The sequence below is a fragment of the Salvelinus sp. IW2-2015 genome, linkage group LG17 (genome assembly GCF_002910315.2).
Source record: "Salvelinus sp. IW2-2015 linkage group LG17, ASM291031v2, whole genome shotgun sequence".
NCBI lineage: Eukaryota > Metazoa > Chordata > Actinopteri > Salmoniformes > Salmonidae > Salvelinus > Salvelinus sp. IW2-2015.
Window position 1 is genome coordinate 26,955,578 of NC_036857.1, and position 13,850 is coordinate 26,969,427.

At 42.9% G+C, this 13,850-nt stretch overlaps 2 protein-coding genes across 6 annotated transcripts in view; one reads left to right on the top strand and one right to left on the bottom strand.

The window, feature by feature from the left end:
- The window catches only part of LOC111976624 (6-phosphofructo-2-kinase/fructose-2,6-bisphosphatase), a 26,876-nt gene continuing 13,026 nt past the window's right edge, over nt 1-13,850 (bottom strand). For 2 of the 5 annotated variants that reach the window (XM_024005604.2, XM_070448050.1), the window contains exons 2-14: nt 12,384-12,509; nt 12,160-12,256; nt 6,855-6,921; nt 6,475-6,549; nt 6,212-6,268; nt 5,975-6,096; nt 5,460-5,667; nt 3,361-3,507; nt 2,994-3,098; nt 2,004-2,133; nt 1,766-1,828; nt 1,632-1,696; nt 1-1,518 (exon numbers count right to left, since the gene is read on the bottom strand). In XM_024005604.2, the coding sequence (XP_023861372.1) occupies nt 1,459-1,518; nt 1,632-1,696; nt 1,766-1,828; nt 2,004-2,133; nt 2,994-3,098; nt 3,361-3,507; nt 5,460-5,667; nt 5,975-6,096; nt 6,212-6,268; nt 6,475-6,549; nt 6,855-6,921; nt 12,160-12,256; nt 12,384-12,509 (1,322 nt within the window). In that variant the 3' untranslated portion in view covers nt 1-1,458. Of the gene's footprint in view, nt 1,519-1,631; nt 1,697-1,765; nt 1,829-2,003; nt 2,134-2,993; nt 3,099-3,360; nt 3,508-5,459; nt 5,668-5,974; nt 6,097-6,211; nt 6,269-6,474; nt 6,605-6,854; nt 6,922-12,159; nt 12,257-12,383; nt 12,510-13,850 lie in introns of those variants that run through there. The other 3 variants (XM_024005610.2, XM_024005608.2, XM_024005609.1) reach the window with 3 other exon arrangements.
- LOC111976621 (UDP-glucuronosyltransferase 2A2) overlaps nt 7,211-13,850 on the top strand; it is a 27,568-nt gene continuing 20,928 nt past the window's right edge. Inside the window, exon 1 of the mRNA XM_024005599.2 lies at nt 7,211-7,458. The gene's annotated coding sequence lies outside the window, so the exon portion shown is untranslated. The remainder of the gene's footprint in view (nt 7,459-13,850) is intronic.

The following is a 13,850-nucleotide window of genomic DNA, read 5'->3' on the forward strand; positions in this document are numbered from 1 at the left end:
TCCAAACATAATATTTGTTTATTAATTTAAAGGCCCAGTACAGTCAAATGTGATTTCCCTGTGTTTTATATATTTCCACACTATAAGGTTGGAATAATACTGTGAAATTGTGAAAATGAGGCAGCAGGTAGCCTAGCGGTTAAGATCAAATCAAATTTCAAATCAAATCAAATGTATTTATATAGCCCTTCMTACATCAGCTGATATCTCAAAGTGCTGTACAGAAACCCAGCCTAAAACCCCAAACAGCAAGCAATGCAGGTGTTAAGAGCGTTGGACCAGTAACCGAAAGGTCACTGGTTCAAATTCCTGAGGTGACTAGGTGAAAGATCTGTCGATGTGACCTTGAGCAAGGCGCTTAAACCTAATTGCTCCTGTAAATTGCTCTGGAGTAGAGCATCTGCTAGAGGATAATCCCCTTTTAGTGTAAGAACTGTTTGAAAAGACTGCCTGAAATTTAAGTCTGTTTTGGTGGGATGGAGTTTGGCCTGCCTGGTGACATCTCCAGGTGGTAAATTAGTTAATAGACCAATAACAAAGCCATTTCCAAACCTCTCTGCCAATAACAGCTAGTTTTCAGTTTTCCCTTCCCCAGTCAGACCACTCGCAGACAGTCCTATCAACATTCTTGCTTGAGAAACTGATCTTAGCTAAGAATCTATTTCTGTTTCTTAAAAAAAAAAAGAATCACAGTAAGGTACATAAAATAAAATACAACTTCTACATTGGACCTATAACAGTTCACTAGAAGGTCATCCTGACCTTTTGAACTTTACTTTCACTTAAGTATGATAATTTATCCTGCAGCCTAATGTAAGAATTGCCTGAGAAAATGTTTGATTGACAACATGTTGGGCCACTTTCACAGTAGTGCCAAACTACTTCTGACACCACCTGTCTGACTGTGCTTCACTAAATGTCTGGTATGAGACACCAGGGTCAGATTGAGCAGACCGAGGCATATTGCTTGTACATTATAGGTCAATAAACAACACATGCTCATTCAATACTTGGCTTTAGCCTATGTTGCCACGGAGGAAGAAATCAGTCAATTATCCCCCTCAGTGTTTCCATAGGCAGTGGGGTTTGTCATATTTGATCTTGTATTCATCCAGTCTTCTCCCTTGTCTTTTTTGCCCCTTTGCCACTTGCTGCCTTTGACAAGGTTTAATCTGAAAAGGTACACAGTCATAATTGATTGAAAATAAAGTTAAAAGCATCATTATGGTCCTAGAGTCCATATCCTCTAAATCAGGGGTGTGCAACTCCAGTCCTCGAGGGCCTGATTGGTGTTACACTTTTTCTCCATCCCTAGGAAACACAGCTGATCAAATTGCATTCTAAATTGAAGATCATGATTAGATGATTATTGGAGTCAGGTGTGTGGGCTGGGGCAAAACTGTGACACCAATCAGGCCCTCGAGGACTGGTATTGGCCACCCCTGCTCTAAATCATATTCAAAAGTGGTCAGGAATAGTCTTCAAGGCCTCTTCTGGGTCTCTAGATACGTCCACATTCTACAACAACAATAACACAAATGGAGTCAGTGTTAGATTTGCGGAATCTATTATACATTTTTTTTATTTTTATATTGTGCTTGCAATAAATGTACATGTTTTGTAAAGCTCACCCCAGGTCTCTCTCTGTGCGTGTTGACTGCCTCAACATTTAGGAAAACATGCTCCACTTTACATCCTGTATCAGGAGCAAAAGAGCCATGAGGGAAATTGAAATTCTGAAATTATTCATTTGACAACAACTTACCATATGCCACCGGTGTAAGTTTGAGCACCGTATGAAGAGGACATTTTAGGTATGGCAACTCATCTGTGGAGAGAAAAGGATGTACGTCTTAGACCTAGTCTCTCCTGACAGTCTTGCAGCCAGCGCACATGCAAGATTTGGTTCTGGGTGCTGAGATCATCTTTGACCTGACAAGCTTCATTATCTTAAGACAATACCAAATAAACCCATGTATTGTTGAACTGTTGTCCAACTGTACCTGCGGTTTTGTCTAGTAAGTAGGCCAGCAGACAACGCAAGACAGCTTGGTGACAAACAACCAGCACATTCTCCTGTCTCTCCAGCTCCATAATCACTGGCTCCAGACGGTGGACCAGGTCTTCATATGACTGTAGTAGAGAGGAAAAAGAATCGGACCAAAAATATATATACATTTTCCCCACTATTGCACCAACCTGAACCATACCATGCACTACATTTTCTTTCTTGCCCTTCCAGCTCGGCTTGGCTCAGCATTGTGAATCAACCCAGAGACAGATAATATGGGTATGTTATGAATTATCTTCCCCAGTCACTCAGATCCACCTTCCACCAAGTGTCACCTGAAATATTTCATTACAGTATTGTTGCAAATTGGAATGGTAGCCCCGACCGGGACTCGAACCCAGTGGGTTCCTGCAACTGTCAGTCCAACACCTTAGCTGTTACACCGGGCAGATTCAAATCTCTTGACAAGGTAGTAGCTAGGTGTTGTACTAATATCGCTAGGTGTTGTACTAATATCAATAGATGTATTAAGATCGCTAGGTGTTATTATACTAAGATCGCTAGGTGTTATTATACTAAGATCGCTAGGTGTTATTATACTAAGATCGCTAGGTGTTGTACTAAGATTGCTAGGTGTTGTACTAAGATCGCTAGGTGTTGTATTAAGATCGCTAGGTTGTTTGCACTAAGATCGCTAGGGTGTTGTACTAAGATCGCTAGGTGTTGTACTAAAGATCGCGTAGTTGTTGCTAAGATCGCTAGGTGTTGTATTAAGATCGCTAGGTGTTGTATTAAGATCGCTAGGTGTTGCACTAAGATCGCTAGGTGTTGTATTAAGATCGCTAGGTGTTGTACTAAGATCTCTAGGGTATGTACAGTGCTAAGGTCGCTACAGTATGTTTGAGAGTAATGTACAGTGTATGTATATTTTGTGTGTATTTGGTGAGCAATGCAATGTGTGGTGAATTAAGACGGGTCCTACCTCACCCTTGGGGTAACGGTAGCGGTACTTGTCCTGGTCTCTCAGTGCAAACTCCTCTGGGTGGTTGTCCTGGATCTCCTCATACGTCATCTCCTCACACACACCCTGACAAGGAACGGACGGTGCAGGGAAGATGTCAATGAGTGGTACAGGCACGCACTATGATGAGTAACCTATCCTGAGACCCAAAAACTTCCGTTAGCTCTTCGGGGTAATGCCTTATCTTTAGCTCAGTAGGCTACTACATACAGTCTTGTGGTGTACAGGTGACCCAATTGGTCACACATTCACTGTAAACTGTATATACACGTGCGGTGCACACTCACATAAAATGTATGCTTAAACTCAGCAGTAAACACTGACTTACTGCATCAATCTCGTTGAGAGCCTTCCACTGTTCATAGGGGATCCCCAGATGCTCTGCAGTCTGGATGGTCCTCTTCATATGGCTGGTCCACACCTTCAGATCCTTTATATGCTGGCTCTTGATGAAGGTTCCCAGGGCAGTGGCATACTACAGAGACAGACCATGTTCACAGGGAGTGGGGGTGATTGTTTACATAATAATTTGCTTTATTGTCCATTTTCTTTGCGGATAATTCAATTGTATCTTTCTTCTTTCAACCCAACTCTTAGACATATTTTAAATGTCACATGCACCAAGCTTTATGGCTGTTTCTTGTCTACATAAGGGTGGGACCAATACATTAAGGGTGGGACCAATACATTAAGTCATTGGGTGGAACAATAGAATTACAGTGAATTTGGAAAGTATTCAGACCCCTTGAATTTTTCCACATTGTTACGGTACAGACTTATTCTAAAATTGATTAAATAACAAATGCTCCTCAATCTACACACAATAGCCATAACGACAAAGTGAAAATAGGTTGACACATTTTTGCAAATGTATTCAAAATAAAAACAAAAATACATTATTTACGTAAATATTCAGACCCTTTGCTATGAGACTTGAGATTGAGTTCAGGTGCATCCCGTTTCCATTGATCATCCTTGAGATGTTTCTACAAATTGATTGGAGTCCACCTGCAGTAAATTAAATTGATTGAATATGATTTGGAAAGGCACACACCTGTCTATATAAAGTCCCACAATTTACAGTGCAATATCAGAGCAAAAACCAAGCCATGAGGTCGAAGGAATTGTCCGTAGAGCTCCGAGATAGGATTTTTGTTGAGGCACAGATCTGGGGAAGGGTACCAAAAAATGTCTGCAGCATTGAAGGTCCCCAAGAACACAGTGGCCTCCATCATTCTTAAAGGGTAGAAGTTTGGAACCACCAAGACCCTTCCTAGAGCTGTCCACCCTGCCAAACTGATATATCGGGGGAGAAGGGCCTTGGTCAGGGAGGTGACCAAGAACCCGATGGTCACTCTGACAGAGCTCCAGACTTCCTCTGTGGAGATGGGAAATCCTTCCAGAAGGACATCTCTGCAGCACTACACAAATCAGGCCTTCATGGTAGAGTGGCCAGACAGAAGCCACTCCTCAGTAAAAGGCACATGACAACCCGCTTGGAGTTTGCCAAAGGGCACCTAAAGGACTCTCAGACCATGACAAACAAGATTCTCTGGTCTGATGAAACCAAGATTGAACTCTTTGGCCTGAATGCCAAGCGTCACGTCTGGAGGAAACCTGGCACCATCCCTACGGTGAAGCATGGTGGTGGCAGCATCATGCTGTGGGGATGTTTTTCAGCGGCAGGGACTGGGTGACTAGTCAGGATCGAGGGAAAGATGAATGGAGCAAAGTACAGAGAGATCCTTGATGAAAACCTGCTCCAGAGCGCTCAGGACCTCAGACTGGGGCGAAGGTTCAACTTCTAACAGGACAACGACCCTAAGCACACAGCCAAGGCAATGCAGGAGTGGCTTCGGGACAAGTCTCTGAATGTCCTTGAGTGGCCCAGCCAGTGCCCGGACTTGAACCCGATCTAACATTTCTGGAGAGACCTGAAAATAGCTGTACAGTGATGCTCCTCAATCTACTTTACAGAGCTTGAGAGGATCTGCAAAGAAAAATGGGAGAAACTCCCCAAATACAGGTGTGCCAAGCTTGTAGCATCATACCCAGGAAGACTCGAGGCTGTAATCGCTGCCAAAGATGCTTCAGATGTAAATTAAATAAATTAAAGATGTAAATTAAATATTTCATTTATGTATTTATGTTTTGCACAAAACTGTTTTTGCTTTGTCATTATTGGGTATTGTGTGTATGTGTGTATATTGATGAAGAGAAAAAAAACGTTCAATCAATTTTAGAATAAGGCTGTAACGTGGATAAAGGGAAGGGGTCTGAATACTTTCCGAATGCACTGTATATCTGGATTAAAACAATGATGTCATATTAGTCTCTGGTGACAGCCTTAACATTAGAATGTTAGCTGATTAGGTTCTGGGTGCCGAGATGAATGTCATAAAGACAGAGCCTGTGTGGCCTACTGACCTTATGACCCCTGGGAGAGAGTCCGGAGTCTCCCCCAATGCGACCCAGCAGGTTCATATTGCTCTCCCCGTGGCGGCTCAGGTAGATGGAGCGCGGCGTGACGTGGATGTTCATGAGGTAGTAGACTATCCGGCTCTGGATATGGTCCCGCACACAGTTCACCAGGTACCTAGAGCCCACGTTGAAGATCTTGATGTAAGACAGGCGCCTTGGTAGGGGAAATATAGAGAGAGCCACATAGGGAGACAATTATTCTCTAAGACAGGTGCATGACACGATTACATGTAGGGGAAATATAGGGAGACAGAAGAAGAGATGGGTTTTTTGTTAAGCAAGTATTTTTTTCAGTTTAGTTCTTACTCTTTCTCTAATTCATGGAGAACAGCTGTTAGCGTAAAGCTTGGTCCCAGATTTGTTTGTGGCAATGACCATACAGGAGTTGGCAAGACAGCACAAACAGATCAGGGACCAGGCTAGTTGGCATAATCTGAGAAGCATCAATGACAGAACTCTACCTGTCTTTCTCATCGTCCAATGGCACGTAGGTTTGCTTGTAGCACTCGATACGTTTCAGGAAGTCTGCCAGTGCCTCCTCCTTGTCACAGTTCAGATAGTCTGGGCTGCTCACCTTCACGTCCTGGGACAAAGGTCAGTGTCACAGTGTAAAGTTTAACATCTTGTAGAGTTTAACATCTTAGAAACATAGAGCCCTCTGGTATTTGAGAGTGAAGTTTGAGAGGAGACTTTCTCACCGTAATATTCTGTGCAATGATGTCTGGATCATCACAAATGGACTCCACAAAAAATACCTGTGAGGAAAATTCAGTTGTTCAGAGAAAGTGAGTAGTGTTCATTATTCAAAAGTTTTTTTTTCTAGAGTTGTAATGTAATTTTTAATTGTAATGTTGTAATGTATATCACCATCTGAATATCTATTTAGCTGGTGCAGTTGTAGAACGGTTGTTTATTAATGATGTATAGTAGCAGTTACAGGACTGCCTGCACCTGAACCTGCCTTATAGCCTTTTTCCTTGGCAAAGCTCACAATGGATACCCTCCTCTCCCGTGTTGTGTTGGTGGCATCAAACACCTGGAGGGAAGAGGACATTCCACTCACTGTTGCAGAACTTTGTGGACTTCTGATGCTAGGAGGAACAGTGGACACAGTGTATATTTATTTAGCCATTATTTAATCTGTAACTCCCATAGTGGTCATAATCCCTTTTTACCCAGGAGGACCTTGGAAGTGTACAGTATTTGATGTCCAGTGTGTCTGTACAGTATGCGTGAAGTTCAATGCCCTGAGTACTGTAATTTTCACTCATATATGAGGTATGGTGTGTGTCTATTGACTGTCAGCTCAGAGGAACAGTTTTAAGTTGTCCTCTTACTCACAGCTACTTGTCCATGTTCCTTCGAGAAGTAGATAACTACATCTTTAAGGGCATTTGAAGCACAGGCCCTGAGAAAGAAAATACAGGGCGAAATCATTGGAATAACAAACCACAGAAAGATAAATCGTACAACACAAAAGGACATAGCAAATCAATTGTTACATAATACTACACACAAACCACCACAGTTCTAGGGAGCCTTCCTCTGCCCAGGCGTTGCTGATGCATGCCAGATCTTACAATACCTGGACAGGTATTTTATGTATCAGCTAACCACATCATATGTTATAGCAGTTTGTCAGTCGATGACACAGCTGATGACGTGACACGCAAAACATTGGTCGATGCAGTAGGAGAACGCTGCTATAGGCTGTGTCTGAATTGTCACACCACAAATTTGAGATCAGAATTTTAACAACCACAGTGTAGGAAAGCCTGTTCCTTTAAGCACTCAGTGATGACGTCCCAGCTATCACAAGCTGGCAGAGTGTTTAGTGCATTACCAAGTGCAGCTCGCCACCTACTGCTGTGAACACAAATTTCAGTTTTGGACATTATTTCCTTTCTGACCAATTTATTCATCACTGTGCGTGAGTACCAAAACTGTAAGTAAGGTATACGTTTTCCCCCTGTTTTACTGACGAAAGTTGTCAATAGTTTATTTTCAGCATTATGTGTCTCGTTTTTATGCTAGCTACATTTTCGCCTGTCATTGTTAGCTGGTTAGTCTAATGTTGCTAGCTACTTGTATTTTCGTTTCAGTCATTGGATTATTATAACAGATGAGAGTTGTATCTTGTTTGTTATTGCTAAATGAATGTGCCTTACCTTAGTATTGATGCCATTGTATTCATGTTTATTATTTTCAAACCACATCTTGTATGGATAAATGTCCATTTAATTGGATAATCACAGCTGAGTGACATGGCACAGAATTGCAAACATTTTTCATCTCCAATCAACATTAAAGAACCCTAAACTGAGGAACTGTCTCTTTCACCGTCTCTCTAATAGTGTAACGCCCAATGCAGGAGATGAGAAGCAGGTACAGGGAGAGAACCATTTAATATAGACGGACATGCAACAGAACAAGAACAGCGTCTGGACATAAACACGACAAACAATGCAACTACAGGGAATAACACAGAGAAACAGACATACTCTACCGTTCAAAAGTTTGGGGTCACTTAGAAATGTCCTTGTTTTTGAAAGAAAAGCCCATTGTTTGTCCATTAAAATAACATAAAATGTATCAGAAATACAGTGTAGACATTGTTAATGTTGTAAATGGCTGCTGTAGCTGGAAACGGCTGATTTCTTTTTATGGAATATCTACAAAGGCCTACAGAGGCCCATTATCAGCAACCATCACTCCTGTGCTCCAATGGCACGTTGTGTTAGCTAATCCAAGTTGATCATTTTAAAAGGCTAATTGATCATTAGAAAACCCTTTTGGAATTATGTTAGCACAGCTGAAAACTGTTGTTCTGATTAAAGAAGCAATAAAACTGGCCTTCAGACTAGTTGAGTATCATCAGCATTTGTGGGTTCAATTACAGGCTCAAATGTGGCTAGAAACAAAGCACTTTCTTCTGAAACTCTTCTGAGGATCTGGTGACCCATGCCAAATCTTTTCAGTCTCCTGAGGGGGAAAAGTTTTTTTTTTGTGCCCTCTTCACGACTGTCTTGGTGTGTTTGGACCATGATAGTTCGTTGTCTCGACCCGCTCCACTACAGCCCCTTTGATGTTAATGGGTGCCTTTTCCTTTAGTCCACAATCAGCTCCTTTGTCTTTCTCACATTGAGGGAGAGGTTGTTGTCCTGGCACCACACTGCCAGTTCTCTGACCTCCACCAACAACGATGAGACAGCCTATAGGGAGATCAGGCCTACCACAGTTGTTGTCTGCAAACTTAATGATGGTGTTGGAGTCGTGCCTGGCCACGCAGTCGTGGGTGAACAGGGAGTACAGGAGGAGACTAAGTACACACCCCTGAGGGGCCCCAGTGTTGTGGATCAGTGTGGCAGACGTGTTGTTGCCTTCCCTTATCACCTGGGGGCGGCCCGTCAGGAAGTCCAGGATCCAGTTGCAGAGGGAGGTGTTTAGTCCCAGGGTCCTTAGCTTAGTGATGAGCTTTGTGGGCACTATGGTGTTGAACGCTGAGCTGCAGTCAATGAACAGCATTCTCACATAGGTGTTCCTTTTGTCCAGGTGGGAAAGAGCAGTGTGGAGTGCGTTGAGATGGCGTCATCTGTGGATCTGGGCTGGTATGCGAATTGGAGTGGGTCTAGGGTATCCGGGAGGATGCTGTTGATGTGAGCCATGACCAGCCTTTTACAGCACTTCATGGCTCCCGACGTGAGTGCTACAGGACGGTAATCATTTAGGCAGGTTACCTTCGCTTCCTTGGGCACAAGGACTATGGTGGTCTGCTTGAAACATGTAGATATTACAGACTCAGTCAGGGAGAGGTTGAAAATGTCAGTGAAGACACTGCCAGTTGGTCCGCACATGCTTTGAGTACACGTCCTGGTAATCCACCTGGCCCCGCGGCTTTGTGAATGTTGACCTGTATAAAGGTCTTGCTCACATCGGCTACCGAGAGCGTTATCACACAGTCATACAGAACAGCTGGTGCTCTCGTGCATGCTTCAGTGTTGCTTGCCTCAAAGCGAGCATAAAAGGCATTTAGTTTGTCTGGTAGGCTCGCGTCACTGGGCAGCTCGCGTCTGGGTTTCCCTTTGTAGTCCGTAATAGTTTTCAAGCCCTGCCACATCTGACGAGTGTCAGAGATTCAGTCTTAATCCTGTATTGACGCTTTGCTTGTTTGATGGTTCGTCTGAGGGCATAGCGGGATTTCTTATAAGCGTCCGGATTAGTGTCCCGCTCCTTGAAAGCGGCAGCTCTAGCCTTTAGCTCAATGCGGATGTTGCCTGTAATCCATGACTTCTGGCTGGGATATGTATGTACGGTCACTGTGGGGACGACGTCATCGATGCACTTATTGATGAAGCCGATAACTGAGGTGGTTTACTCAATGCCATTGGATGAATCCCGGAACATATTCCAGTCTGTGCTAGCAAAACAGTCCTGTAGCGTAGCATCCGCGTCATCTGACCACTTCCTTATTGAGCGAGTCACTGGTACTTCCTGCTCTAGTTTTTGTTTGTAAGCAGGAATCAGGAGGATTGAATTATGATCAGATTTGCCAAATGGAGGGCAGGGGAGAGCATTGTATGCATCTCTGTGTGTGGAGTAAAGGTGGTCTAGAGTTTTTTTTTTCTTCTTTTTTTTCTCTGGTTGCACATGTGCCTACTGGTAAAAATGTGGTAAAACTGATTTAAGTTTCCCTGCATTAAAGTCACCGGCCACTAGGAGCGCCTCTTCTGGCTGAGCATTTTCTTGTTTGCATATGGCCTTATAGAGTTGGTTGAGTGCGGTCTTAGTGCCTGCATCGGTCTGTGGTGGTAAATAGACGGCTACGAATAATATAGATGAGAACTCTCTTGGTAGATAGTGTGGTCTACAGCTTATCAAAAGGTACTCTACCTCAGGCGAGCAATACCTTGAGACTTCTTTAATATTAGATATCGCTCACCAGCTGTTATTGACAAAAAGACACACACCCCCACCCCTCGTCTTACCAGACGTAGCTTCTCTGTTCTGCCGGTGTATAGAAAATCCCGCCAGCTCTATATTATCCGTGTCGTTGTTTAGCCACGACTCGGTGAAACATAAGATATTACAGTTCTTAATGTCCCGTTGGTAGGATAATCGTAATCGTAGGTCATCAATTTTCTTTTCCAATGATTTCATGTTAGCAAGTAGAATGGATGGCAGTGGGAGTTTACTCGCTCGCCACAGATTCTCAGAAGGCAGCCCGATCTGCATCCTCTTTTCCTCTGTATTTTCTTCACGCAAATGACGGGTATTTGGGCCAGTACCCGGGAGAGCAGTATATCCTTCTTGTTGGACTCGTTAAAGGAAAAAGCTTCTTCCACTTTGTGGTGAGTAATCGCTGTTCTGATGTCCAGAAGTTATTTTCGGTAGCAGAAACATTATGTACAAAAATAAGTTCCAAACAATGCAAAAAAACAAAATAGCACAAATGGTTAGGAGCATGTAAAACGTCAGCCATCCTCTTCGGTGCCATCTTAACAGCGTCTCCTTTACACACCCCTGGTGTTGGTTCCCTAACAAGTTCAATTAACACTTTCAGAGTTGATGCTGTTAAACTTTCTCAGTGTTATGTGATTTTTTTGTTAGTGAATGTGTTTGAATTAAAAGTAAACCCTTTATGACCATATATTATACATTTCATAAGGCCTTTAGTTATGGCCTAGTTATTCTCAACATTGTGGTCTGAAAATCCTGGCTTACGGGCCACATCAGACATGCAAGTCACAATACACTGGTTTGTGAAGTGATTAGTCATTCCTATTGAAATCCAGGCAGAGGGAGAATATTCAACAATTGGAATATTTTATCACCCACGACCAGCATTCAAAATGGCTGCTATGGTGAAGGACTTGACAAACAAGACTACCCAACCCATCTAAACTGGAACAACCATCTCGGTAACAATAAGTCCAACCCCTACAAATTCTATTGATTAATATCAATTAATAAATCAATGTGCATGAGGAAGCACAGATATTAAAACAAATTATTATAAGAGTCAACCTGCAACCTCTGCCTGGATTTCACACTCGGAAATATGATAATGAAGACCCTCCCATGTGTTTTTCACTAGGAGAGTTTTAAAAAAGTGATTTAACTAGGCAAGTCGGTTAAGAACAAATTCTTATTTACAATGACGGCTTAGAAACAGTGAGTTAACTGCCTTGTTCAGGGACAGAACGACAGATTTTGACCTTGCCAGCTCGGGGATTCGATCCACTAGCCTTTCGGTTACTGGCGCTCTAACCACTAGGCTAGTTAACGAAAATTAACTTAACACAGTCGAGTAATAACACCATGCAGTGTTGATTCCACTGCGATTGAAAAAATACTTCATATATTCACGCATGTGGTGTCAATTTCAATCCCCCTGGTGTTAACCCCACTAGAATCAACACTCAGATATAGCACTCACAACAATTTTTACCTCAACACCGAGATTTGAACACACAGCAAATTTGCTGTGCACCCTTTTCCCTATATACTGTTGTGCACTGCTACTTTGACCACGCACCCAAGGTAGTGGAAAAGTCTAGCATTATAGGGAAATAGGGTGCCATTTCAGACGCAGCCATAGCTTCATAACATAGATAGAGCAACCCGTCGAACCTGCAGCACCACATACTTGCGAATCTGCATGGCCTCCTCATTGTCCGGTCTGAAGAACTCAAAGCTCTTGTAGCTCTGGACTGCTTCCCTGCGATACTGGCCCAAGTTGAAGACTAGCCGATAGATGATAGACAATAGGGGCCAGAGAGCGAAAGACCATCAACTCCAGTCCTCAGTGATTTGCATGGGTACTCAAGCACACCTCAGATCATTGAACTTGGCTAGTGTGTGTAAACTGACCTTTTGTGGGAACCCCTATCCAGTTGAGGTAGCGGGTGAGCTTCTTGGATATGTATGTCTTCCCCCTGGCAGGCAGTCCAACCATCACAATCAGAGTGGGGGAGTTGGTGAACTGGGGCACGGAGGCTGGGGAAAAACAAGACAAACACCATAGGAATCTATTGTACATCCCTGGTGGGTAAATAGAAGGGTTATCTATGAACACTTTGACAACGGCACAACTCAATGGTGGGAGTAAACACTACATTCAAGTGTGTGTGTGTGCGCAAACATAATGCTCACCATCTCATCAAGAGAGAGGGCACCAGGGGACAGATAGCTAAAATATCAGCTAACCAGGGCACACCTATCAGATCTGCTCCCGAGTGGAGGTGCGGTCTAAGGCACTGCATCTCAGTGCTAGAGGCGTCATTACAGATCCTGGTTCGATTCCAGGCTGTATCACAACCGGCCGTGATTGGGAGCCACATAGGGCGGTGCACAATCGGTCCAGCGTCGTCTGGGTTTGGCCGTCATTGTAAATAAGAATGTGTTCTTAACTGACTTGCCTAGTTAAATAAAGGCTGAATAAATAAAAATACAAGATCTCCCAATGGAATTGATTGAGTCATCATTGTTACCATGCTATGTCTTACCAGAGGTATACAAATGTGTTCTGCATAATAATCATGGCCCAAGTAATTAGTCAACTCCTTTGAGAGTGTAGGCCTACCTCACTATACCCTGAGCACCACAGAGTATCCCATGCAGCCAGTCACATGGTCGACAACACCACCCTGAGGACAGTACAGTACCAGCATCTTGTTCAGCATGAGATTTCATCATAGAACACAAAAACTGGAACAGAAGCGTTCCACAGGATATATTAGACCAGTCAATAAAGTCATGCTCAAACTGCATATATCCATAAACTCCAGATATAATTTCTCATATCAGAAATTTAAGCATCTCCACTTACTCTAGCCTACTGACGGTCGATACTAATAGTGGCTAATATTTAACATGATAGAAATAGGAAACAGAGAAAGTCTGATAGCCTAGAATAAATACATTCGAGAGTGCCCATCCCTGCAAGTTAAAAGGCTGTACAATTTAAATTCTGTATAATGGCACTGCATTTCATAAACTTTACTGTGGGAAAGTTGACAGGATATGCTTCAGTTTGCTGCCATAGGACTGATTTCACATTTGTCTCTAGCGATTATAAGGTAAAAGAGATCTAAAACAAGTGTCATTTATGTCAACAATTCCCTATCCAAATGGCTTACTCATTGACCGAGCTTATCAAGTTGTAAATTACATTGCATGGAGAATGGTGTAATTTCTATCAACAAATAAAAACATATTCATTATTTCCTCTCGCAGAAAGGTGGTGGAATTCTTAGGGAATTAATTCAAGGTCAGAATACAGCGCATTTGTAGACCCATCTCTGCCACACCTTCATTTCTTAGATCTCCACCCCGAAC